This window comes from Parambassis ranga, chromosome 16 (genome assembly GCF_900634625.1).
Source record: "Parambassis ranga chromosome 16, fParRan2.1, whole genome shotgun sequence".
NCBI lineage: Eukaryota > Metazoa > Chordata > Actinopteri > Ambassidae > Parambassis > Parambassis ranga.
In genome coordinates, this window is record NC_041036.1 from 14,252,161 (window position 1) to 14,278,127 (window position 25,967).

At 44.2% G+C, this 25,967-nt stretch overlaps 1 protein-coding gene across 1 annotated transcript; it reads right to left on the bottom strand.

The window, feature by feature from the left end:
• Positions 1-24,929, bottom strand: LOC114448381 (glutamate receptor ionotropic, NMDA 2D-like; the record flags this gene model as incomplete). The annotated part of the gene is made up of 16 exons (XM_028425297.1): positions 24,642-24,929; positions 24,175-24,381; positions 22,944-23,210; positions 19,544-19,872; positions 18,293-18,407; positions 13,340-13,545; positions 12,661-12,829; positions 11,205-11,358; positions 10,625-10,750; positions 9,576-9,805; positions 9,061-9,221; positions 6,615-6,684; positions 6,390-6,507; positions 2,330-2,565; positions 969-1,536; positions 1-860 (listed from the first exon to the last, which is right to left on the bottom strand). Coding segments are annotated over exons 1-16 (4,104 nt in total), but the record flags the coding sequence as incomplete, so codon positions are not given.
• Positions 24,930-25,967: the final 1,038 nt, after the last annotated feature.

The window sequence follows — 25,967 nt, forward strand, 5'->3', positions numbered from 1 at the left end:
CTTTTTCTTTTTCACTTTTCTGCGTTTCCTTTCTCTCTCTCGTTCTCTCTCCCTTTCTTCCCTCTTTTTCCTCTTTTTGTTCTTTTTCTTTTTCTTCTTCTCTTTCTCCTTCTCTTTTCTCCTCTTCTTTTCCCTTTTCAGCCTCTCAGCATCTCCACTCCTCTCTCTCTCACTCCAGCTTGCCCACCACTCTTGAAGCTGAGCCAGTTGGCTTCCACCTCTTTCCCTCTCTCGCTCCCTTTCTCTGTCACCCCAGGATGTGCGTGGTTTCCTGGGGGGTATGGGTGGTGGCAGGCGACCATGGCTCATGGAACGTGGCCGGATGATTGAGCGTTCCCTCTCTCTTCCTCTCCCTAGGAGAAGGCTTGACTCTTCTGTCAGCTCCTCATCATCATCATCATCCTCTCCATCTATTCCTCCAGTCCTGTCCCTTGTACTCCTGGAGGAACTGTAAGAGTAGGTGGGGGAGGTGGAGCGAGAAGATGAGGCAGATGAGGACGTGGATGTGGTTGAGGTGGTCGACGAAGAGGACGAGGATGTATAGTGCAAGGATGCAGAGTGTGAAGGAGGGGTAAAAGAGGGGCTGAGGGGTACTGGTACTGGTAGTGAGAGTGGGGGAGACAGAGGGCGTGCCCTCCTGGGCCCTCCCTCTCTCACACCATCTCGGGCACCTCCTCTCCGCCCCAGGGGCAGAATGTTCTCATACAGAGGACCTCCTGGCTCTTTGGGCTTCTTGGGCCTGCGCTTCCTCCAGAAGGATGAGGGGAGAGGGGGAGAGGGGTGTGGCAGTGGAGGTGTAGGAGGCAGAGGGGCCTGACTCTTAGGAGGCAGTCTAGGAGTGCCCAGAGTTTTAGCGGTCCCTTTCCCCTGACCTCCGCTGCCACCTCCCCCTACCCTCTTCCCCACCCCATGGTCCATGCCCTTCTCTGAGTAGAAGGCCACACTGGCTGGTGGGGGCTGGGGGTGGCCCCTTGGCATAGTCTTGGGGGTCTGGGACCCTGCCTGCTGCTCCATGCAGGGCCCCAGTCCCTCAGGGTCAATGGGACCATAGTATCTCTTATAGCCATCAAGCCCCCCACCCCCGCCAGCAGTTGAAGCCCAGTTTGGTGGGACTTTCTGTGCAAAGGGTCCCATGTCTGTGATGCCCCCCCTTGCAGCCATAGGGTTGGTGGCTGTAGCAGTTTTGGGCAGCCTCCAGCGATCCACCACAGCCAGTCTGCGGTCTGGCCGGGGCAGGAAGGTGGAGCAAGGGAGGGGTGCACCAGCAATGGGGGTGTTGGAGGGCCCCAGTGCTGTCCCAGAATGCACCATGGTGGGAGGAGAGCCCGGCAGAGGTGTTTTGTAGATGGGCTGTGGTTGCTGCTGTTGTGGTTGTTGCTGCTGTTGCGCCAAGGCAATGACTGGGTTAGCCATAGTTGTTGAGACAACATGTTGCTGGGAAGGGACTGTAACCATTGCAGTGTGGTGATGCGTAGGCAAAGACTTAGCTCCACCTGGTGTTGTTTCATCCTCAAAACTACAGCAACTATACATGCCCTGTGAAAAAGACAGAAGACAACACCCAGAGTCACTTTACAGTGAAAGTTCCCATGAAATGATGACTTAACAATGTTTCTAAAATAATGTTTAAAAACAAAACAATTAAATGTTATTTCAACAATAGAGCAGAAATGCACAAAAACACATTTACGGACATACATGGGTTTAGATAATATTGCAGATATACACATAAAGAAGTCACAGTCTTACTGTTTGTACACGAGTGAAAGAGAGAAAAAGAGCAGAGTGGATAATTGGAAAAATAATAATAATACAGCAAACTCGAATAGCTTTCAGTTTTCAAAAGAAATGCAAGGCTGCTGTTTTCAGATAAACATCCATTACTATTTATAGTACAGCTGTGTATTGTTTAGTTAATGAAAATGCATATATAAATCCATGAATTACAACCACAGTTGTGAAAACAGATAAACCGCCAGTGAAGCTACAGTAATCACATGCATATGGTGAGGGTTGCTTCTGTCAAGGTCACTGTCAGAGGAACAGGATATCCAGGGTGTGAGCGGAATTGAATTTCAATTAATCTCCAGAATTGACTGAGTGGAATTGAATTGACCTCAGACCTCACACCTTCTAACACTCACACTCAGAAGCAGATCAGGGCACACAGAGGCAGAAACACACATGCATGAAAGATGCACACCATTCTGGTTACAATCATGCTGCTGGGTGTAGTGGTTAAAACGGTGCCATTGATCATAAAACCCTTTTAAGAATTGCCATGTGTAGAAAAACACATCGCACTACACATAAAGACAAAATAACTTACCCTGCTGATTGCCAAGAGAAAGTCCAATTTGCCAGAACTAGTGGCCATGCAGTGGCGCAGCTTCCAGTAGACTAAATGTTCCCAGGCAAACACAAGCAAGCTGAGGCCCATAGCGACCAGCAGCATGTAGAAAACTCCAGCCATGTTGTCTATGTCCAGTTTGCTGCTCATCACCTCAATTTTGTCATTATGGCAGATACCCGACAGCCAGAGGCGCTCCAGCATTTCAATCTCATCTGTAAAAGGAGTGGGTGGGTGGTGAGATGAGGATGAAGGAAAAGAAGCAGGAGTAGGAAAATGGATGAGGTCAAAAGGCAGTAAAGATGAGAAAGCAGAAAGGAATAGAGGGACAATGAGTAGTAAGTAAAGATAAGACAGAAAGGGATGAGATGAGAGAATGGATCATGTTTGACAGGAAAAGAATTACGGTGGGTTATTCCAAGGTTAGACAGACAGACAGACAGACAGACAGACATGGAGAGAGAAAGGCTTATAATAAACACTGAAGTAGAGGCCTACAGTCTTTCTTGTTGTTTGCCCATTATCCAAGGTGACTCTTCAAGGTCAGAGGTCAGTACAAGCACTATGTAAAAAAGTAGCAAAGGAAAAACAGCCAAAGACAGAGAGGGAGAGAGAGTCCAAAACAATGAAGTAGCGCTGAGAAGTAAAATGGCATAGACAACCTAATCTCAACATTGTAACTCAGAGTAAATGAGGAAAGGAGGAGAAAGAGAGGACCAGAGCCACAGCGAGATGGTTGGATAGGTTGAGAAAGCACAGAAAAAAGAAGGGGATAGATAATGAGAGAGTGGGGAAGAATGCCTTATAAAAAAGAGAGGGACCGGCATTCTTTCTCTGTCCACCACCATGTCTGGGGAAATGAGACAGACGGAGAGAGCTAGATGATGCCAGGAAAGGGGGAAACAGAGATGGAGGACGAAAGGCTTAGATTGTGTCATTATGACAAACAGTGGAACACTCTTCAGCTTGAAGAGAATGAGAAGAGAAGAAAAGAGGTAAAAATGAGAAGAGAGAGAGAGGACTGATAGGGAGGGACAGAGACATACGCAGAGAGAGAAGATCATAATCATTTAATTGTGTTGGAGGGATGGTCAGAATCTCCATCAAGGTGGTAAGCTCTTGGGGATTCAAGATTCCCATCTATTAACCTACGAGAAACCAGGCAAGACCACTTTACCCACAATTCTGCCTTTTCATTTATGATCTCACTGGCCTAAATGAATCCGAGCATCTCTGCCCGACCTGTGATTGGCTGTGATTGGTTGTTGGTGTAACCATAGTGATGGACAGTCAGAAGATGCAGCCTGTGATTCATGTTGAAAGAAAAGAGATGTTTTCTTCAACAGAAGTCATAATGAGAGCTTTCTGTTACACGAATAACAATGGCAGGACGAGCAGCACTGCAGTAACCAGGTCTGAAGGGGGCATTTACTGCACATTACAGCTCCTGAACTATTTCAAATTGAAGGGGCTAAAGGAGGGACTTGAAACTGACACGTTAGACATCTACTTGCAACACTACAGTGATCTGAGAAAACTCAAGCTCTTGCCTTTTCATTTGTGACATCATTAGCTCTGCTTGTGTAACTTAGATGAAGCCGATTCAGTCATCTGTGTGATGTGGCTAATGTGTCTCCTGTAGAACATCATTAGCCAATCAGCCGTGGCCTCCAGCTACAGCAACAGATGGACACAGTGCTACTGCAGCCCACTGGCAGACTCAGGTAACAACTCCCTGTGTCAGGTTCCCTCACATACGCATACATTCCAAGACAAAGGTCTGTCTTAACTCCTGAGCATAGCCACACAGAAGAGGATTTATCAGTGTCATTGTCTGTAGCATCTGTGTGTCCAGGCAGGAGCCTGATGTGAACGGTACAGATAAACAGGTCGTTCCATGTCTGTCCTCCACTCCACAAGTCTCAGCTGAATCATTTCTCTGAGTGCTCCAGGCTTTGTTGCCATTTGACTCCCAGTGATTCATCTTGTGCTTCTTCATCTCCCCTTTTTAAACCTGACTTGCTTCTCACTGTGCCTATTTCTGCCCCCTAGCCCTCCTCAGACCTTTGTGATGGCAGTTGTCTCTGCCTCTCACTCACAGCCAGCTAAGGCCTGCCAAATCTGACAGGTGTGTCAAATCCACATCCACCTATGTCATTCCAAGCAGGTCAGGTCAGGTAGCTGGCAACACTGCAAACACAGAGCTGGCATGAGACACAAAGACATCATTTCATGAAAGAAACTGCATTTGTGTGTGAGTGCACATATAAACGTGCAGGTCCCCCTACTGCATTTTGCAGTGTGCCAGATGGGGCATGATGCCAGACACGTCCAGAGACAGTGAGCTTCACAGTTGTTGAGCAGTAAACCATGACCCGTACAATCCCATGCTTTTATCACAACATGACAAACCTCTCTGCATTCATTGCAAGATTCCTGAAAACAGTCTCTGCCTGCCAAGAGCTGAAACCCTAGCTTCTCGTATTTTTTAATATCTACTCACTGAATAATATATTCTTGGAATCAGAATCATGATACTATGCAAAAAATAGAAGTGGATCTGATAAGAGGGAAAGAGAAAATATTGCTATTCAGCAGTTTTGCTTTTATCAGGAAACAAGTTGTAGTGAGATCAATGGACCAGCTCTTAAAACTGTGGTGTGAAACACCAGAGGCAGCAACAAGGAGAACAATGCATTTGCAGGATTGAGAACATTCTCTAGCACTCTGCCATCCTCTAATACAGTTGTAAAACGATAACACTAAACACAGCACGGTACAATGATGATGTAACACCGTGACATGACTTAGCCCTGCTGAAGGTGTGATGCTGAGTCCTTGAGCCGCAGGGCGATTGTTGAGATTCAGCCTTTGAGGGCACGCTGAATGTGAGCCCCCACCTCTCTACTTCACTCCACAACCAAACAAACTAATCCTCTTCTTTAGTAATCCACTCCAATAATGCACAGCTACAACTAGAACCCTCAGCATTCAGCACCACATTGTGACCCCACATCCATCTAGCATGCACAGGGGTGGGTTTTTTCTACACAGAACAGCCACAAGGACAAAGACATTAAAAGAAACAACAAATATAGCATGTTTTTTTTTCTACACAGACACACATATCCTGTTCCAGGTCCAAATATTCAGCTCCAGACACCAGTCTTATTTAATAGATCTTGGCACCAAATTGGCATTATCAGTGTGTAAGCAGCTAAAGTGTCTGCGTGCCAGAAACAGCTAAAGGGCTTTGTCCGCCACACCATAAGCAAAGCTGATTTAAAATACAAGGAAAAGCCAAACAAACAGCACCCGATTGAGACGGTAAATGCGTGTGGTGGACTGTGAAAAATGACAATCACTACAGCTAAACACAGATTCAGTCCATCAAACACAAGGAACCGTCCTCTCATGAATTAATCCTCAAAGCGTGCTTTTTACTACAGTGGACAACAACTCTAATAATGCTCTCATAGCTCATCAATTATTTAGTAATTGTTTGGTGGGTTTTCTGTACCATCCTCTGCTTCAGTGCACTCCTTTCATGTGGCATGTTGAGGGTATTTTCAGGTGTTTCTTTTCTGTTATTTTTTCTCCCATTTCCTCACTCTGTGTCAGTCTCAGCTAATCTGTAATAAGTGTAAATCTGTCCCTGCACAAGTTGTGACTTCTTTACAACACTGACTCACACACAAGTAAATCCCCTTTTCTTTTCCGAGCAGGAAAAAAGAAAGAAAAATCAGCAGAAAGTCAGAGAGGAGTGAAGAAGGAGACACCTTTCCTACACACTGTTATTCCCTCTATCACAATCAAAACACCTCACTGTGATTATTCTCTCCACCTCACCTTATACCCCCCCTATCCACCTCTCAACATCCTCTCATTCATCTACCCCCTATGTCCTCCAACCACCCCCCACCCTCCTGCTACTCTGTCGCATGTTTCTCTCTCCCATCATTTTACCCATAACCTTCCCTTTGCCCCTCCATTGTCCTAATTATTTTCCTCAGTGCCCTCCCCTCCCCATCATTCTCACCATCTCCCACCAGCTGCAACAGGGCCAGGTCAAGAGGACGTTTCCAGCGTGAGTTTTTGTGCAAGGCGATACCGTAGCCTGTGGTGGCAAAAACCTTCCCCGAGCCTATGGTCATCACCTTGAAGAAAGGACAATGTGCAGATATTAAAAAAAAAAAAACTTACAAAGAGGAAAACACATGTCCACAATGTGTGAGCAAAAGTGCCTGTGCATGTTAGTCCTCACCTTACAACCTTCGTCCTTTCTGGCCATATAGTTCAATACTGCAGCGTCATAAATAAAAGCATCCAGTTTCCTGTAAAGGGATCAAGGGGGAAATCATTCATCATTTAATGGGAGAGAGGGAGCAAAGGGATGGAGAGGTATGGCTGAGGCAGGGGAGAAGATGTAAAGGTGTATCTCTGCAATGTACCTGAGCATGGAGTTGGGCCAGAAAAATACATGGCAGACAGGCAGCGAGAATGATAGAGAGAGGGCATAAAAAGTTAAATCATGACAAGAAAAGGGAGGATGGGTGGAATAGTAAAGCAGGTTTGGCGGAAAGAGTGAAAACACAGGGAGAATAAAATAAGGCAGAGATCAGGGAAAAGATGTGTGAGTAAGAGGGAGCGGGAAGGTGGTGGTGGTGGTGGGGGTGAGGAAGATGGGGATTTATACGGTGCGAAGAGCGCAGTGACAGGGAGAGAGAGGGGGGAAAGATTTACACACTTCAGGGGGAAAAGACAGGGATAGAGCCAGAGAGTGATGAGGATTATAAAGTTTAAATACAGACACACTGAGAAAGCCCACTGGGAGGGGAGGGAACGGACCAAAAAAGAGAAGGAGAAAGAAGAAAATGGTAGAGACAGAGAGGGCAGATGAGCAGCGAGAAGAAGGGAAAGATAAGTACTAAGAAACTGAAAAAAAATCACAGGAGAAAAGCAGGAGTTCCTGATTTTTGTGCATGTTAACACTGAGATATAATTGTGGTGTCAAGGCAAAGGGAAGGGGGGGGGGCAATGACAGAGGCTTAGGATAAAGTAAACTGGGATTATCCAACACATGACAGGTGATAGAGATTCTACTAAAAAACTGAAGAGGGGAATGCTGTTTGCACTGTGTGGGTGGGTGGAGACAGCAGTGAAGGTAGAGAGGGAGAGTGAGAGAGAGAGGGAGTAAAGGTGAGGGAGTCTGTGCAGGAAAGCATGAAGTGTGACAAAAGATGTGAAATGTTAGTTGGAGTTGAAAAGAATGCCACTCCGTATGATAACCCACGTGTGTAAGAGTGAGAACACTGAAAAAAAATAAAATCTGCAAGCAGTCACAGCGGGACGTATCTGCTGTCATAGTTTGTCGTGACTTTGTTTTGTTTTTGTTTTGGTTTTTTTTTACATTTTTTTCCCAATAATAGCAAAATAAAAATAACATGTTAGCTGCAGTTTTAGTCTCCAAGGTCAAGACTGAACATTCAAACAAAATACTCAAAAAATCTAAATTGGTAGACCTGGTGCTATTACTAAAATGCCAGTTAATAGTTTTGATTACATTTGGACCAATAGTGTTGGTAAATAAAGGCTTTACGCAGCAGTTTAAAGCTTTAGTGCTAAATCTTTGTCTCCCCCTTCAGGCAGTTTAAGTAATTACACAAACGTTACCGACATATAAAACAGGTCAACTCAGCTCTGACCGGTGAGAGCATATAGTGTGACGAGGGATAACAGTTAAAAGAATGTGTTGCCAGAGTCCACTTCAGTTTAAATCCTATTCTTTATTCTCTCAAAATGGTTCAAGCTCAATTGCTAATTTGAATTAAAATTGATTAGGCTATTTCTCATTGGAAAGTGCTGAAAAGGAGACATAAGGACAGACGCAGATCTCCCTTTACTGTTCTTAGAAAAGTTGGCTTTAATAAAATATTTGCAATAGTTTGTATAACCACTCCATTCACCGCACTCTACCCTCTACATACCGCTGCCATTAGTCACTTACTTTTTTAGACTGTAATACTTCCTCTGAACGCTGCTCTCCTTTTTTAATCTGGAGCAACAGAAACCTTTTTGGACTGCTCCTATGTTATGAGGCTCTGCTGTTACTCCTAGCTGCTGTAGCCTGCTCCATCGCTAAACACATCATTACTGTGCAGGAAGGTCACATCAGGAACAATATTAAAGCGCTAGTATACTGTGAAATTCAAAGACATTTGGTATAAACAGGTTTATTTGGGATTGTATGAACTTGCTGGGCAATAGCTTTAATATCATGTATATAAATAAAGTCCTCCACTAAAGCTTGAATGTGTTTGTGCACCAGCTGCACAGCAATAAGAACAGCTCTAGAGGTTTTCAAAAATAATATAAAAGCTTCTGCAGCTACAGTTACCTTTAAATTATTTAAATGGAGAATGAAGTCTAGTTATGACTAATTAATTAATTAATTAATTATTATAGTTTTTTTTTCCGAAGGAACCTAAGGAAGAAACCTGATTTGGGGCAGAACATTGAGTGTGTTGAATCTTTTTAGCATCACATATCCTGTCATTAAGAGAGACATTTTTAGTTTGAAAAAAAAAAAACTTCAAGTCAATCAAAGTATGATAAAGGAAAATTTAGCTACTGGCAAATTAAAAGTTGGATGTGGGAGGAGACAAAGACCAAGCACACGCATGCACAGAGTGACATTGTTGGAGACAGACCCAGTCTTGAGGTTTAGTATGGCGTCCTCCACTCCTCTCTGGTTGTATTTGCCCATGTACTGGTGCATGTCTGGATAGTTGGAGCGGATGTTTTTTTCTGTGCTCCCGTTGGGCACTGTGCCAAACTTCAGAGGTGGGTACTGCTCCTCGGGATGCTGAAACTAGCAGAGCAAAGGGAGGCGAGGGAGGGAGACGGAAGGGGCATGAGACACACCAGGCTGTGCACCAATCTGTCTGACCTATTTCTGTCCACTTTCCAGACTAACTTACAACACTCCATACAGAGTCAAATCTTTGAAAAGAGAGCAGCCTGTGGACCTAAAGTAGTATTTAGGACTGTCTTTTAAGTATCCAAGAACTGTGGTAATTGAGTTATGTTAAATGAGATTTTATTCATTTCTAAATTCTTGTGCTTTAATCAATTTAACATTCAAATGTATGGGATTTGGCTCACTCTAAGACTTTAATTCTCCTTCTGGTTTCCCTATTTAATCAGTATTCAAGCAATGGAGTACCTTCTTGTCCGAGAGGCCCGACACCGTGTCAATGTACTCCTCCTGGATCATGAAGGCAGCCAGGTTAGCAGTGTAGGAAGCCAGGAAGATGACAGCAAAGAAGGCCCAGATCAGCACCATGATCTTGCTTGTGGTTCCTCTCGGGTTCTCCACTGGCACAGAGTTGTTGAAGACAATGGCCCACAAAAGCCAGACAGACTTTCCAATAGTGAAAGTAGATCCACCAGCCTCTGTGCAAAAAAAAAAAAAAGATGAGAGTGGGAAATAAAGAAATAAGTAGTGTGATGATGAGTCGTTGTAATGTGATCCAGCCAGCACGCAGCACAATAAGTGTATTCAGTAGTATCTGAGTGCAGATGAAGCAGCTGATTTAAATTAAACTTCCCTAAATGATCTGTAAAATGGGCTTACAGTGTATGAGGAAAAAAAACTAGCAGGCTTTCTGACACCAAATCTCATGAGGCAGTGACTATACGTTTTGAGGATGGCAGCTTTCAGTTCAGATGATTAAAGCACGGTGCAAATCACCATTCAAAGGACACAAACACCCCTGCCTTTATAGGACAGGAGTAACGGAGGAAGCAAGAGGAGAAATGAGAGTGAATAAGAAGGATATATGGGAGGATGACAGAGAGGTAAAATTATGTAGAGCACAGCAATCATGCAGTAAAAGAGGCAAGTCAGGCGGGGTATTGGACCAAGGCATCAGGCATACTGAATATCACAGGGGTACAAACTATGCTGCTGAATAATAAATGGCTGCTTCAATATCAAGAATACTTGGATGCAGTTCAGCATACAGTAGGTATAATTTTCTCACTCGCGCTCACACTTAAGGATTCAGTGCAGCACGCTGAAAATCCTCATTTTAAATGTGACCAACTGGACGACAGTTTAACTTTACTTAACAAAACAAAACGTTTATTATGATCAATAAAAAAAGATCTTGACCAATTTTGCAAGAATGTGTTTATCTGTTTGATCCATCTGGCAACAGCAGATCTATTTATCAGAATGGGAGATGCAGACAGCTTAGACTCATCACTCACTCTTGCCAGTCTGGAGACTGCGGTTGTAGCCCACAGGGCTGAAGAACTCAAAAATGAAGACGGTCACAGCTACCACGGTGAGGCACATAACGAACATCATCACCCACACTGCCGGACTGTAAGGCTCTGCCAAGGAAAACAACAAAAAATAAATTAGGACTGATTAAACAGACTTATGTGATTGTTTATGCATTAATTATAATAAGGTTTTCTAAACCTGCCACATTTTGTATGATATGCTGTAGATATAGGGATGAGTCTTATATACAGTGATAACATAACCCTTTGGAACAAACATATTCTCTAGAAGTCTATAAACACAGGTTGTTGTTTTTTTCAGCCATGATCTTAGTGCAGTTTATAGGCCAATAACACTGCTATCCCACTGGTGCCCTGAGTCTGCTGACGGAGTGAAAGTAAAAGTTAAGAAGACGTGAGAAGCTAAGAAAAAAAATAACAGCTAATCTAGATGTAAAGACCAGCAACCAAAGACGGAGGCACTTTATGCAAACTCAACACTTTCTAGTTAGATTGGATTTTGTACATCGGCTAGATGCCGGCAATAAACACAGCCTCTTACCTAAGAAAGCTGATGGGGATACAGTTCCGTTACTACGGGAGACCATGACACTGATCCCAGTCTCCACAAAGGGAACAGAGAAATCCACGACCTCTGACCTCTCCTCATTGATAGTCAAAGAGCCGATGGCCATGTCTGCTCGCTTGTACACCACCTAAAGGGGACAAGAAGAGTGATAACAAAGAAATCTAATTATGGGAAATTCCTTCAGCTGTCGACAAAGGTTAATTTCCAGGTGAGATCCAGACATTTCTACACCTTGACCCTCTGTACAGCCTGAATGTGCCTGCGTGAGGAACGTCAAGAATTCAGTTCGGTACAAATACTGAACACGTGTCTCTTGAGCATCTCTTTAGCATACAGAATGAGCTGGGCCCCGTCTCTGTGCCACCATCTAGCAAAACCTGAAAAACGCTGTGTCTGCTGATTGTACAAGTGAAATGTTAATCTACATTAGACATGGCACATCCGCTCTTCAGAGCAAATCAGCAGAAAAATGAAGCGAAGCGGAAAGCAAAGTACCCTCCTCTCAACTTTGCCAAGTCTCTGGATTACCTGATCAAAGAATGGCAGGCTTTGGAACATCTGATCAAAAGACAGACATTAGTTTGAGAAAACAAAATTCCTTGGCCTTTTGCATGTGAAAATAGATTCGACAGACAGCTCTGGCCCGGGTTCAAATTATAAATGAGAGCACAGTGGAACTGTTTTGGAACTCGTGACAACTGGCGTTTGGCAAGTTCCCTCTGGGACAAAGATAGAAACAGTGGGGCGCTTCAATGCAACAGCAGCCTCCATATCGATCTCAGTATGTGTGCGAGTAAGTGCGCATGCTTGTCTGTTTGTCTGGCCCTGTTTTTTTTTTTGCCAGCATCACTGTGTCTTTTCTTGATGGGGGATCATGAACAATATTGCCAAGAAAATATCAAGGACTAATCGCAACTAGCCAGGGGGTGTTTGACACAGAGTATGTGCCTTTTGTGTGTTTGTGTGTACAAGGATGTGTCTGCAGATAAACACACTGTGGGGCTGTGTTTGCAGGAGAGTCTGTTCACCGCATGCTTGTCCTTCTAATCTGTTTAACTGTGTTTTTCCCCTCTGAGACAGTATTTGTTTGTGTCTGTACATTTGTGCGTAGCTGTGTGTATGAGTGTGTGTAATAAATGACAGCTGTCTGATTGCCAGCGGTGGTTAAGTGGCCATAACTCTCACAGCGATTGATGAGACATATCGCGTTTAACTGGTCACCCAGGACGCAAGACCACACTCCGAGGAATGCTACTATGCAGGCTGTTGAATAAAAAAGCAACACAGAATGTGCCGAGGCACAAATATAAAACCGCACACGCTCTTCACACATACACAAGTGACACGGGAGCGACATTGAGAACATATTGCTCACAAAGGCAGACAGGCAGAACCACTGGCATACACAAACACATAAACAAAGACTTACCTCTCCAACCATGCCATTCCAAACCCCATCAATTTTCTTCCCATGCTTCCCATTGGTCACTAAGTACAGGTCGTAGGTGAAGCCAACAATCTTGGCCAATCGCTTGAGGATGTCAATGCAGAAGCCCTTGCAGCACTGCTTCATGGGAGCCACACCCTCATGGATAGCACTGTGGGAGAAAGACATGGAAGACAAAAGTAGTTAAAAAAAAAGGAAAAGGAAAAGTGTCAAACCAAAAAGAGAGGAGAGGAAGGGAGGACAGGACAGGAAGAGGGAAATGGTCACAGAGAGGGGATATTGTGGCCAGGCCTGTGGTGACAGGTTTGATCGACCAGTGTAGGATAGGTGCTGTCATCCCTTCAGAAGCTGATGAACCATAAAGCTCCACTGTGGTCATATCTGATTCCAGACCCCTGAGTCATTCCACTGATCCTCTGGAGAGCAGTCTGTTATTGATTATGGCCAGAGAGTGAAGAGACCACAGTTTTGATAGGTGACTGATGTCACCTCAATTGGATGGACTCATGAGAGCTTAAGAACTCACTTCACAACACTGGTAAATAAACAAGAAGCCTACTATTTTTCCCCATTGTATTTTCTCGTGGAAATTAAATATTATAGAATAGAACATGATAATAATACCACACAGCAGTCTAAGTCTTTCACGAAGCATTCAGACCTGGCATTAAGGGGTCGTCTGCAGGGTACTGAGTCACGGATGCAGGTTCCAGATGCAGGGTCTGCAAGCTCCACAATGACAAATGGCCTTTCCTCCAGTGTGACCACGCGCAGGTGCTGGGCATCATCAGGCGGTTTAAGGAATGGCCCGTAGCGAGACCAAGCTGGGTAACGAAGCCTTAGCACGCCGTTCTCCCACCAGCCTACCTAGGAGAACAGACAAGAGAAACATTAGAGATGTGTGACTTCTACACCTGCACTGGCTTTGATTATTTAGTATACAATGATAAACACACACATCATCTGAATGCAAAGCATAAAACACACCACGTCTTGTTAAACAAATAAAAAGTTGCCCAAAATTTGAAACAAAGATTTTCCAAGCGTATGACAGAATCAGTTCACGTCACCATTTTTGGAAACAATGTTTTCCAGTCTTAGATAATATTCTGGCTTTGGCCATTCACATCATCCGAGGTTTTTAGTTGGATTAAATGTTCTCCAGTAATAGGCCTTTCTGAAATCTCTGAGAGATCATTACAACATTTTTGGGGTTGTCAACTTCCCTGTCTTGAAAGACAGTTAGAGGGGGAAAGGAGGTGTGAGGCAGTCTGTGAAAACCATGTTTACGATACAACCACTGACACATCTTCACCTATATGCAAGACTTGTTAGTCATTGTAGTCTGCCCTCAGTTGAGAGGGCAACCAGAGAGTGCACAACCAAGCAGACCGCAAATTCTAATGTTCAACCACTCCTCCAACAACAAACCTGCAAGACAGACCTGATATACGCTACATGACCTCAGCTTTCTGCAGGGACCAGGCCTGTAATCCTCTGTGCTGCCAGACTGGGGACGTTATAAGCAGTGTGCAAGGATGCAGAAGCACGATAAAATGCCAGGGGTCTATTCTAGGCTAAAAACAAACTCTTGTTGACTGAATCACCTGTCTATCTGTGAGGTTCCTCCCAGGACAATAAACTGGATTTGCATAGGACTCAGGCAGATGACGTAGTGGGAGTTTAGAGACTGCTGCATCTTTGTTTTCAAAGAGATCTCACTCAGCAAATTCAAAACAACACATTTGTTGGCTGGTGTGCTTACGTCAACATGGTGCTAGTTGAATAACAATTATTACTTGACATTGCTGGTGGAGCAGTTAATCAACTCTGCAATGCATAAGAATTTGACAGTGCTAGCTGTATGCAACACTGCACCTTACCCTGCGTCCTAACTTCAGGTGCCCTGTGGGTGAGTAAAAACAAACACGTGCATGCAGCACAGCACATCAGGATGAAAACGGTTCAGCATTGCAGAAATTAGCATAAATGGCAGCAACCTTCTCCAGTCAAAAAACAGCAACTGCACCTAAGAGCCTGGAGCCATTGGACCATAAACAAGAACACTTTTAATGTGTTGTCATATTTTAGTACATTTAGGAGACAGGTGAAACTAATGCAGGGTCCGGAAGTGATTCCATGCGTTACCTTCTCAATTTTGTTCAGACTGCCGCTTCCGGGCTGAACCTGTCCTACTTCTACTCTGGTTTCTGTACGACAGCACTGATGCGCAGGTTAATCTACTTCCGGTTGCTGCGTTTAGGGTCCTGACAAAGCGCGTGGGATCGCTGTCATTCCGGAAATAGTGATTTTGAATAATACAAGAAAGCCATACTTTCTAGCGGTGGATAATATTTAATTACGATATGTAACGTAGGTGTGGACGCTGATCCAGATTAATCACCACAACAGTAAGTATATTAAGAGCAATACAATAGCAAACATGTGAAAGGCTCACAGCTACAAAAACGTGTTTTCCCTCCAAAAAAAAACTAATCATTTCATGTGTTACCTTTAAGTTTAGAGTTTCCATTAAAACAAATGATATCTGTTTGTGACTTTGCCTAATTAATTTTCTCTCATAAATATGCATGCTGGTGTGATAATGATTCTATCAGCAGTTTAAAAATAAAATGTAATATTTCTACATTTATGGAGTCAGATGCCTGTATGGGTAGACACATCAATCCCTACATTGTGCACCGCCAGACACATGGAATGTACATTAAATTCATCTGTTTCTTTCGAATGTATGGGCTTGTATGATATGAGAAGAAAAATGTACATACAATGCAAAAACACAGGCACAAAGTGGACTACAGACAGAGTCAATAAAAACTATTACAGGATCCATAAATCCGTTCTAAGTGCAGGGCCACAGAATCACACATTATTATACTGTACAGGTGTAGCACAGGACATTGTTCCCACTCGTTCTATTTCAGAGTGACATCAGGCTCAGCTTGTTATGTGGGGTGCAAGCAGTTGCCTGACAGACAAACTTGTGTGTGCAAAGACTGCACTGATGCACTTGTTCTTTACATAAATGTCAGATCATACAGGAACAAATTAATGCAAATATCATGGCAGTTTTTAAATAATCAGTTTGCTGATCATTGAATAACATAGCGTTTATGTGATAAGTTCTCTAAGAGGTGTTTCGATGAAAATGTATACTTGCACAGGGTTAATGGTCATTTCTCTGTGATTTTTCAAATCTGCTCTGTGCTGTGAGTCTACATTCTTCTGCGTCCACTGCTGACCTGAAACTGTCTGTCAAGCTCCTTTTTAGCTGTATCATTGTTTTCTCTTTCTCTTTGCATTGTGTTTCTGCACTCTGGATGTGTTGCTTGGGTGCCTGGGATGTTCAGACTTTTTTTTGAAAGCAATGCAATGCACAACTACACCTAGGAAGACTCATATTTTCTGTTAACCTTCCTCTAGCAGCATTGCTTGACACTTTTTGGCATGATCTCCTGATAAAAGTCACACCGGCTTACAGCAACATAAAAGAAAGTGCATATGCATACTGTATACCTGTGCACACACGAAGACACGGTTAAACACATACTCAAGGATGTGAGTGTAAGCAGGCCGGTAGAGTAAACTTTGACAGCTTTGTGCAGCATGTCTGTATAATGCAATCACTGGTGGAGAGGAGGAGGCGGTGGTAACAATGACAGCGTTTCTACTGCACTTCGACCACAGCTTCTCAACAGACATTCAATCAAAACACTCTCAGGGAGCACAGACAGGAAACAGACAAAGCTTACAGGAGAATACACCACTCTCTAAGAGACAAAGAAGGCACAAACACAGATGTCTGAAAAAGAAGAGGAGAGAATACGTTTGTATTTTTGAGCAGTTTGAGGACCACTTAAAACTAAAATGTTACTCTTCAGCAGCTGTGAGTGGCGTTAATAACTGTTAATTAAATTTTACTAATATCCTGGAACATCTAGCTCTGCATGCTGCTTCCGCAGCTGAAACAAGCCATGCTAATGCTGGACAACCTTCAGTACTAGTCTGCAGTGTTTCAGTAAGCTGAACTGGGTGCTCCCAGGCTCTAGGTAATGGTGCAGTCATTGTAAAGAGAACATTAAATATTCAGGGAGAGCCAACAGCGTGGATGTGCATAATAGGCAGATACAGGCGTCTTATCCTCATTGTGGGTGTGTGTATGTATGCAGTAGGGTTTATGCAAGAAGGGTGTAAGCGTATGTGTGTAAGCATACAGTATGTGCCCTCATTTGTGTGTGGATGTCGATGTGTAAGCTCTAAGAGTGTGTGTGTGTGTGTGTGTGTGTGCATGTGGGCGGGTTTCGTACCCTGGGTTTGCACAGAGTCGAAGGGCCAGTGCAGGAGCTTTTAATTGAAAGGGATTTGAGGGATATGACAGGAGTCAGCATGTTACGACACACTGTTACTGGACTCTGGTGGGCTGTTAAAACCAGCAGGAGGCTGAGCACCACCAATGTGTGTATTCGCACTTGTGTGTAAGCTTATGTGGGTGCATGATTATTTGTGTGTTGAGCAGTATTTGTGAATATGGAAAGCATCTCTCCCTCTACTGACACTGACAAGAGTAAAATCCCAGCGTATTAAAAGGAAAACATCTCCAACAGGTGACAAGCCTTCGTATTAAGGATTTCTGAAGAAACCACAGTTTTATAGAATATACGTGACTGGGGCTTCGCTGATGCACATGCAGTTATGTAGATACTTAGACATAAAAAGCAACAGTGAGTCAACAACCAGATTGTGATGACACCCAAAAAATATTCACCACTAAACCTGTGTTTTTACAACAAACACACTATTGCTCATCACATCCCTGTATTCCATACATTTGAATATATGTGTGAATACAAGCAACTGCTGGGCTACAGCTGCATGTAAATTTTACATTCTCTTCTGTACTTATGTTAGCTGCAGCTCCAAAGCAAGGCTCCTTTTACACTAATCAGAAAACCCCACTAACATCAGGCTTTTGTCTTTTGTGGCACAGGACACAACTGGCATTCATTCCCAGGTCAAATGGAAGTAGCTGTTGAATATTAATGTTTGTAGGTCTTATTGGCATTGATCTCAATTCCACACGTGAATGTGCTGCTTATTGGTCAGTTTCTATGCTCAGCTACCTTTAAATATTAAAACTAAAACATATATATACTGGAGGTGCAGGTGTTTGTATGTGCATTTAAACTGGACACAGCAGAGACACAAAGAAGCAGCAGCAACTAAACAGACCCAGCAGTGCAAATAAAGAGCAGTCAAATGGTCAGCACTCAGTTCTCATCCTATGCCTTAGGCACCAACAGCCATAGTGAACTTTACATGAACGTTAAACTAGGTGTTCTGTGTATGCTTACTGTCAGGTTTATGCTCCTTTTTCAGATGCCTGTGCAACATGGATCTGTGCTTTTAGCTCAGATAAAACGATTAATGTTGCTTCAATCAGCAAAAACCTGCACTTGGTTCAGTGGCCAGGAGCTTTTGTTCTTTAGTTTCACAGGGGACAGAATTACATTGTCACAGCAATGTCAACATTTACTAAAATGGCTTATGCAGATCACATGTCATCAGATTTAAAGAACTTATGTCATGTCCTTACATCTTCCCATCCACGTCCAGGTGTCCATGAAATGACATCCAGGAAGGGGTTGGCCAGGTAACCATCACCGTTGAAGGAGTAGTCTCGACCACCAAGAGTGATGTTACTGAAATACCTGCATTGTTGTTTGATGGAGGAAGAAGGAAAAAGGCAAATAGTACGGTAAGTGTATGACAGAAAAGTATGGTAAATAAATTAACAGTTATCTCAAAGGAATTGAAAACAACAGAAATCATCAGGTTGTTTTTGCTGCAATAAAATGTCAACCCTGTTCTCTTTCCACTTGAAACTAAATCACAGCAGCTCTGTAGTGACAATCAGGGCTTGTCTGTTAATCAAATATACAGACAAATGATCAGACACACAGAATTGTCAGGATCTTTGATGTCAAACAACTGCTGCTCTCTGCATCTGCTGCAAGCTCTATAGTTTGTCTGTTAATCACACAGGACGGGCCTTCCATTTGTCTCCTTATGCCATCTTTCAGGCTTCATAGCACAAAATAAGAAAGTTTTTTTTTATTGGATGACAGAAAGCTTCAGATAGTATAAGAGCCTGTAGTTGCAGACAGTGAACAGCAGGTAGCAGTGCAAAAAATGGCAATAAGAACATCTTTATCCTCCGTTCCTCGACATAGTTTATAAACAAATACAGAATCCATTAATCATTTCCTGATAATTGCCACACTGTTTGTGCTGAGCATCATTTAGAGAAATTACTTTAAATAAACTAATTAATTACATGTAAGGCTTATTTTCACAGTCACCTTTCTACTCTATACAACCTCATGTGTGATGTGTAAGAATGAGTGATGTTAAAAATGAACCAAGATGATAACCAGAACCGCTTGGGCTACCTGTTAGAGTGTGCTGCTGTGTGTTTGTACAGCCTACGAGGAATATATTAAAGCTAGCTCATTAATATACATGAGACATGGTCCGCTTGCTACAGATGCTGGGGTAATTTTGCCAACTCACAACTACACGCACCAACAACATCTATTTTGCATGGATGATGGCCAGCTCCAAATTCAGATATCCCCTCTGTGCCTGCTCTCTGACACTGAATCTACTGAATCCACACATATATCTTCCAGCTCATTCTACCGAAGACGCAAACTACCTTTCATAGAACTCTATTTTTGTTTCTTCCTATTTCACACATTTTGTCTGCCTTGTACTTACCCTCCAACCTAACATTTTTTTCTTCCTTCTTACATAAAGGTTCTCTTTTCATTTATCTCTTTCTTACCTCATCCTGCCTCGCAGTCTCTGGGTTTGATTGGCATCCGTCATGCAGTTGGTGACAAAGTTTGGCCCACCCGTGGTTCCGTATTCCTTACGCATTGCCACTGCCCCATGAGTCAGCACAGACACACCCCGAGCGATCCTTCGGCGAGGCTCGTCCCTCCAGCCTTGGGGTCGTACGGCAAATAAAGCCCGGGGCAGACTCTCCATGCCCAAACCTGAGAGAGCTGGTCCCACAGCAAACCACATGTGTGATGGTCCAGCCTGACCGGCTGCCCAGGCAGCTCGGAAAACTAGCTCGGCCTCCTCCTGGGAGCAGTACAGCAAACGTACCTGGAGGACAGTAGGAAGGCAGGAAGGGAACAGGGACGAGGGGAGACACACACACACATACGCACTAGTGAGATAAGGAGGGGAAAAGGGGAGACGTGGAGAGAGACAGAGGGTGGGAGAAATAAGGGGAGAAAGATAGGAGAAGCAGTGCACCTGAACAGGAGGGGAGGAGGTTGGATAGAAAAGGCCATATCAACAAATAACAAGGATGCTGGGAGAGGTAAGAGGCGAGATAGCTGTAAGCTGATGTGATAAGGTTTATGGAAGTTGGGCGTATGATTTCAAGAGAGTAGCAGATACAACATGAGGGAAGACTACATATGATGTGTGCTAACCAGAAGGTGCGGGAGGCAATGGAGGTCAGTGCTTAATGAGCTTGGGCCTGATGAAACAAGTAACAGTTATGAATAATGAAAACGGTTATAACAAGAAAAGGAAAATGAAACAAACTGCAAGTTCTGGAGCTGGAGAACTGGTGAGGGAGAGGTGGGGATTCTGGAGAATGAGGGTGGTGGTGGTTAAAGACCAAACACACCTGAGGGAAAACAAAGGTGGGAGAGGTTAAACTCTGACAAGTGTTATTAAAGAAAAATAAAGAAGAGACCTGAAGACAGCAGGGGACGAGAGGGTGCGGATGGAGAGAAGCAGTCAGAGGGAAAACAGAATAGTCACTCCTTAGAGATCAGAAAGGGCTGGGGTGGTGGGGAAAACAAAGGATGACAGATTTTGGTGGAATCATGGTCTGTAGAGGTATAAAAGATATTTGTCAAAAAAGAGGTGAGATGACTGAGTGAGTCTGGGGAAGAAGAAAAGGGAAAGAAATTAAAGAGAGAGAAAGGCAACATGGGAAGACAGCAGTGACATTGGAAGAGCTGTGTGCTGCAGATGCTGGGCTAAGGAGGGATGAGGAGGGAGAGGAGGGCAGGGTAGAAATTGACCAGAGGGGGTTTTAAGGGGTTAGAGGGGAAAATGGAGAGAGAGGAAAAGGATTGACAAAAGGAAGATGGATCTTAGCAGGAAAATGGGAAAAGACAGTGAGGTTAAATGCTGCCAAATACACAAAAATGGAAGTATTTAGTTTAAAAGAAGCACATGACAAATGATGGAGTGAAGAAAAGAGATAAGGAGAACTGAAGGACAAAAAGACAACTCTTTCATGCAATAGAAGAGTGGAGGGTGGTCAGGGAAACAGACTGAAAGCACATTTTGAGAATTGCACCTTCATTGAATTTTGAACTGTAATGGCTTGGCAAAACAATCCTGCCTGTATGCCAATAAACCTCCAGTGAATTAGGCAGGGAATGAGAGTGACAGGGGGGGAAGAGGGGGAAGGGTGACAGAGAGAGGGGGGGAGACTGAATTGAGAAGGGAAGGAAAGAAACAGAGTTATAAACAGACACACACAATATCTAAAGATGGGAAATGGAGAGAGAGAGAGGAACATAGAACAGAGGGAGCAGAAGATATACTGACAAGGCAGAAGCTGGAAGAGGAATGGAACAAAAGAGAAAGTGAGAGAGCTGAGTAGAAATTGACCCAGAGACCTGCATCAGGTCATCTACAATGTAGACAGACATTACTATGCATGTAGCAGAGAGAGAGAGAGAGAGAGAGAGAGAGAGAGAGTATGTAATGCAAACATATACAGCATCACAAAGCAATCACAAGCATTTATTAGTCCTAGAGAGAAGCTGAAAGAACAGGGCCGTAGTGAAAAGTAAGAAGGTTAAATAGCAAGCTCTTTGTATAGGCAACCCGTCGCAGGCAGTATGTTATATTAACAGTGACACTACGCAGAATGGAGCCTAAGGAATCCAATACACATGCACACTCTTGCAGACACAAACACACAGACTTATGCACGCACGCACACACACACACACGCAGAGCTGCAGTGGCCATGCTGGGACATTAGCGATGACATTGAGACCCAGACTAAACCGAGCCAGCGGAGAGCAGAGACTCTGTGGCCAGGAAGACTTGCAGCAAGAGCGATGGAAGAATGGACTGAAGGAATGAAAGATAGCTATACAGAGATGGAGGTGAACAGCAAAGCAGCAGTGGAGAGTGAGCTTGTCTCTAGGCAAAGAAACGCAGGAGGGGAGGCGGTGGGGAGAGAGGAGGGGGGTGGAGTAGGAATAAAGATGCGGACATAAGTGAAAAATTGAACAGGGTGATGATCGTAGGGTCAAAGAGAAGGTTTAAAGGGAGGTTGAAGGGTTAAAAATAATGATGACAGGAAGAGTGTGGAGAATGTTGCTAAGAAGAGGAGAGGGAAGAACAAGCAAGCATACAGTATAAAGGAATGAAACGTTATCAGAAGTACAAACCAAAACCACATTCTGTTCAAGATTAGTAAAATCAAAGCATAAGGATCCGCTTTGACTCAATTTACTGTAATATACTGTATAGACAAGGAGCAAAATTGAAGTTAAATAAAGAGAGTGAATGGATAATGGGAATAAATTACAGAAATATTAAATTAGATCAGCTGATGTTTAGCTAAAAAAATCTCCAAACACTCTGGTTTATAGGCCACTCATCTCCATCAACAGCCCCCCATCAGTAGGTCACTCATTTTAAATTCATTCTGTGCACCAAAATATTGTTCCATCTCAACTCTGTTTACCAAAGATAGAGCCAAAGGTTCCAAAGATGAACGATGACAGTTTGAATTTTGCAGAAATTTACATAAAATAATTCAAGACTACAAGAATTTTTAGATTTGATGAAAATGTGGCCACTGTAAATAAAGGGGAAAAATTAGTTGTTTAATCAGCACCTTCCACATCATAACACGCTGTGCAATGCCACACAAAAGCCAGGCAGCAAATCAGATTGTGGTTTTCTTTGTACTGCTGAACTCTCTGTGCCTCGGCAGATGGGAGGGGAAGAGAAGAACAGAGGGATAGAGGAGAGAGGGGAGAGAGAGATGTGGAGGGACAGAGGGAGAGACGAAGAAGGAAGGAAAAAGCTGGGAAGCCACCTGTCAGAAAGGGGGCCCCCAATGATTGTCGCAGCACTTCCTCCCCTTTCCTCCCCCTTTCCCCCCTCCCTCCCCCCTGTCTCACCTGCGCCTCGTTCTCCTTAAGCAGCCTGCGCGTGCGTGCCCCCCCAGGGTCGTCTGTCACGTTCAGGATCACCACACTCTTCTTCTCCCAGCCGATGAACGAGCCGTCCGTCAGGCCCTCCACCACGGACAGGAAGTCCTGGTAGCCGTGGTGACGCGTGGACACCACGGAAAAGGCGGTCCAGTCATATTCCTCCAGCACTTCAAAGATGACCTCTAATTGGAGTGCAGTAGATGAGCTGAACTGAAGAAAGATGGAACCTGATTCCTGATTTGGGGAAGAGAGCAGCAGATGTGGTAAAAAAATCTCCACTGTACACCTCACCCACTGTGTACACTGTAGCAGCAATACATGAACAAAGTAACAAACAACATTTACACTACAAAGGACTACAATACTCCGAATTGTTCAATTTTTATGTAATATGGAGGCATCATGGGGTGTGAAGTTTTTTTGGAACAGCAGCATTTGTGCAGCCACGGGGCAAAAACAGCTTGGATTGTTGTGTGAATTCTCCTATGACGTCCAGTAGGGAGTGTTTTGTAAAAGTCTGTTCAGGGTGTGGGAGAGGCTGAGGACTAGCCGAGAGTAGATCTTCAAAAGAAGTTCATCAAAGTGCTACAATTTAATTCCTCAAGAGTAAATGGTTAAAACAGTTATTTGTAAGCACCCATGAACTAATTTAGTTTCTTTTTTCCCATCATTTTCTGATGCAACTAGTTTAACGGATGCATCACAATCACATCACTCATAAGTATACGGTGTACACATCGCACGCCCTTACTCACTCATATACACAGCAATGTCTGCTCATTGCCTCCCTCACAGGAACATCAGAGGCAGAGCGACCGCCCCAGTTGGTGCCATTTACAGATCAAACACTGCAGAGTTTTTGCAGATCAGTGACCCTGACCTTCAGCTTCCCCTCCATCCCATCGGCACTTCCCCAAACCTTTTCTTCACACAGAGGATGTGCAACATTGTGACACTGTAAGTTGTTGTGGCAAATAAGCAGCTCTTCCTTTATACTCCATTCACAGTCCTGTCAATCCACACTGCTTAAAGAGCACAGCATACACCCAACAAACATTGTTTCATTCTCACATTTGCAGCTTCGCAGTTGCCTGTCTAGAGCATTGATCACTTGTATTTTCTAGTGCACTCACACACACACACACACACAAGCTGCAGACACTTCTTTCCACCCCACTCCCGACCCGACTCCTCCTACCTGTGGCATCCTCCCCAGACCCGCTCCCCCTCCTACAGCCACTATGGGCAGTCCTGTTTGCGCAGAGACAAACTCCAGCATGGGGGCCAATGGACCCCATGCTGTCCGAGGGGGCCTCTCCTCTTCGTAAACCAGACCTTGCAAGGGCCGCGCCGCCAGCAGCTCACACAACTGGGATAGCACCGTCTTAGGACTACTGTCATTCACCTTTTAAGAGAAGAAAAGACGGGGAGACAAACAGTTGAGCAACTGGTGCAGTGTGTCTTGACGTATTCATATAAAAGGTGTCTGTTGTACACATGACTAACAATAAGCTGTGGTTAAAGAGCAGTGCGTCCATTCATCGGGGCCTATGTGCTACCCATTCAGCTCAAATAATGAGTAAGTATGAATAATGGATGGTCATTGTTATACCCCTTCTTCAAGTGAGGCTGGACAAGGACTAGGTGGAGGAGACAGCATCTAACCTGTAGCCAGATGACGTTAGCAGAGCCCCACTGGGTGACCACGCTCTCCCCCAGGGAGCCATATACCCGGCCGAAGCCAGGGTAGAGCACCCTTCCCCCAGGCCCCGCCACTGCCGCCTCTGCCTGCACTGTTGCACCGGCGTGGATCACGGCGATGTTGAAGTTCATCACCGCCCCTGCATCACGCTCCCGCGGGCTTGGCCGGAGCAGTAGGTGGGGGGAAGTGTCCACCAGACCTGCCCACTCTGCCAGGACCAATAGGAGAGAGAGAGTAGGTATGGCGACCATGGCAACCTGCCGAGGGGGGGAGAGGGGGGAGGCAGATATATATCGCACTAAGAGAGGGTGCCTGAAAGAAAGAGAGACAGCAGGGAGACGAAGAAGAAGGTGAGGAAGAAGAAGAAAAAGCAAGAAGAGATTAAGTTAGACTGTGGTGCTTTTTTCTGTCCAATACAGAGGACATCAAATCAAATCAAAGAGAAGAAAGAAGAGCGGAAGCTTAAGAAACAGAGAGGTTTAGACAGAGAGTGAGAAAGAGAGCGAGCGATCAGCAACTGATTACAGAGTTCATAGAGGAAAGACCATGTGACAAATTCCGAAATCCAATCGCAGGTTAATAAAAGTTAGCTTTGGTGGGAGAAAATGCTGAACGAGGAATGCAGAAGGAAAAAAAACAGTGGAGAGTAAGGAAAAGAAAGCAAGACGGAGAGAAGATGAAATGGGTGCTATTTAGGCTGCAGGCTGAGAAGGAACAATATGAGGAAAAATAGAAACTGGCCGTTAGAGGAAAGGAGGGTGAGAAGGAGAGAGAGTTAATAGCAGTAGGAGACAAAGATGGGGGCGGAGGTGGTTATTGTGCTGCATGAATGATAACAACAATTAAGATCACTGTAAACACACTCGCCCTCACGCAACCACATCCAGGCACAGACACACACACATGCAAGTGTTTGAATATACATTCACAAGATGAATTTATGGCTGCACCATACCCATAGAGCAGCCTAATGATAGAGAGATATGAGGGTTAATACAGTGTGCACAAACATACACACACATTCACACAAACAAGCACATGGAAAGATAATGACTACCTGGGAGATAGCAGGGTTAATATGTGTGCTGCACACACAAAAACACAGCACATCATTTTCAATTTACTTCTGGTGCCAGCTGCCCTCCCTCCCTTTTTCCATCTCCTCACTTTCTCTCTCATGCTCCTTCTTTTCATATTCCCCATCTCTTCTTCCAATTTTCATGGCTTCAGGTACCAAAACACAATTGCATTGATTAACAGGGGCCTGCTGACATAATATTCCCTCTAAA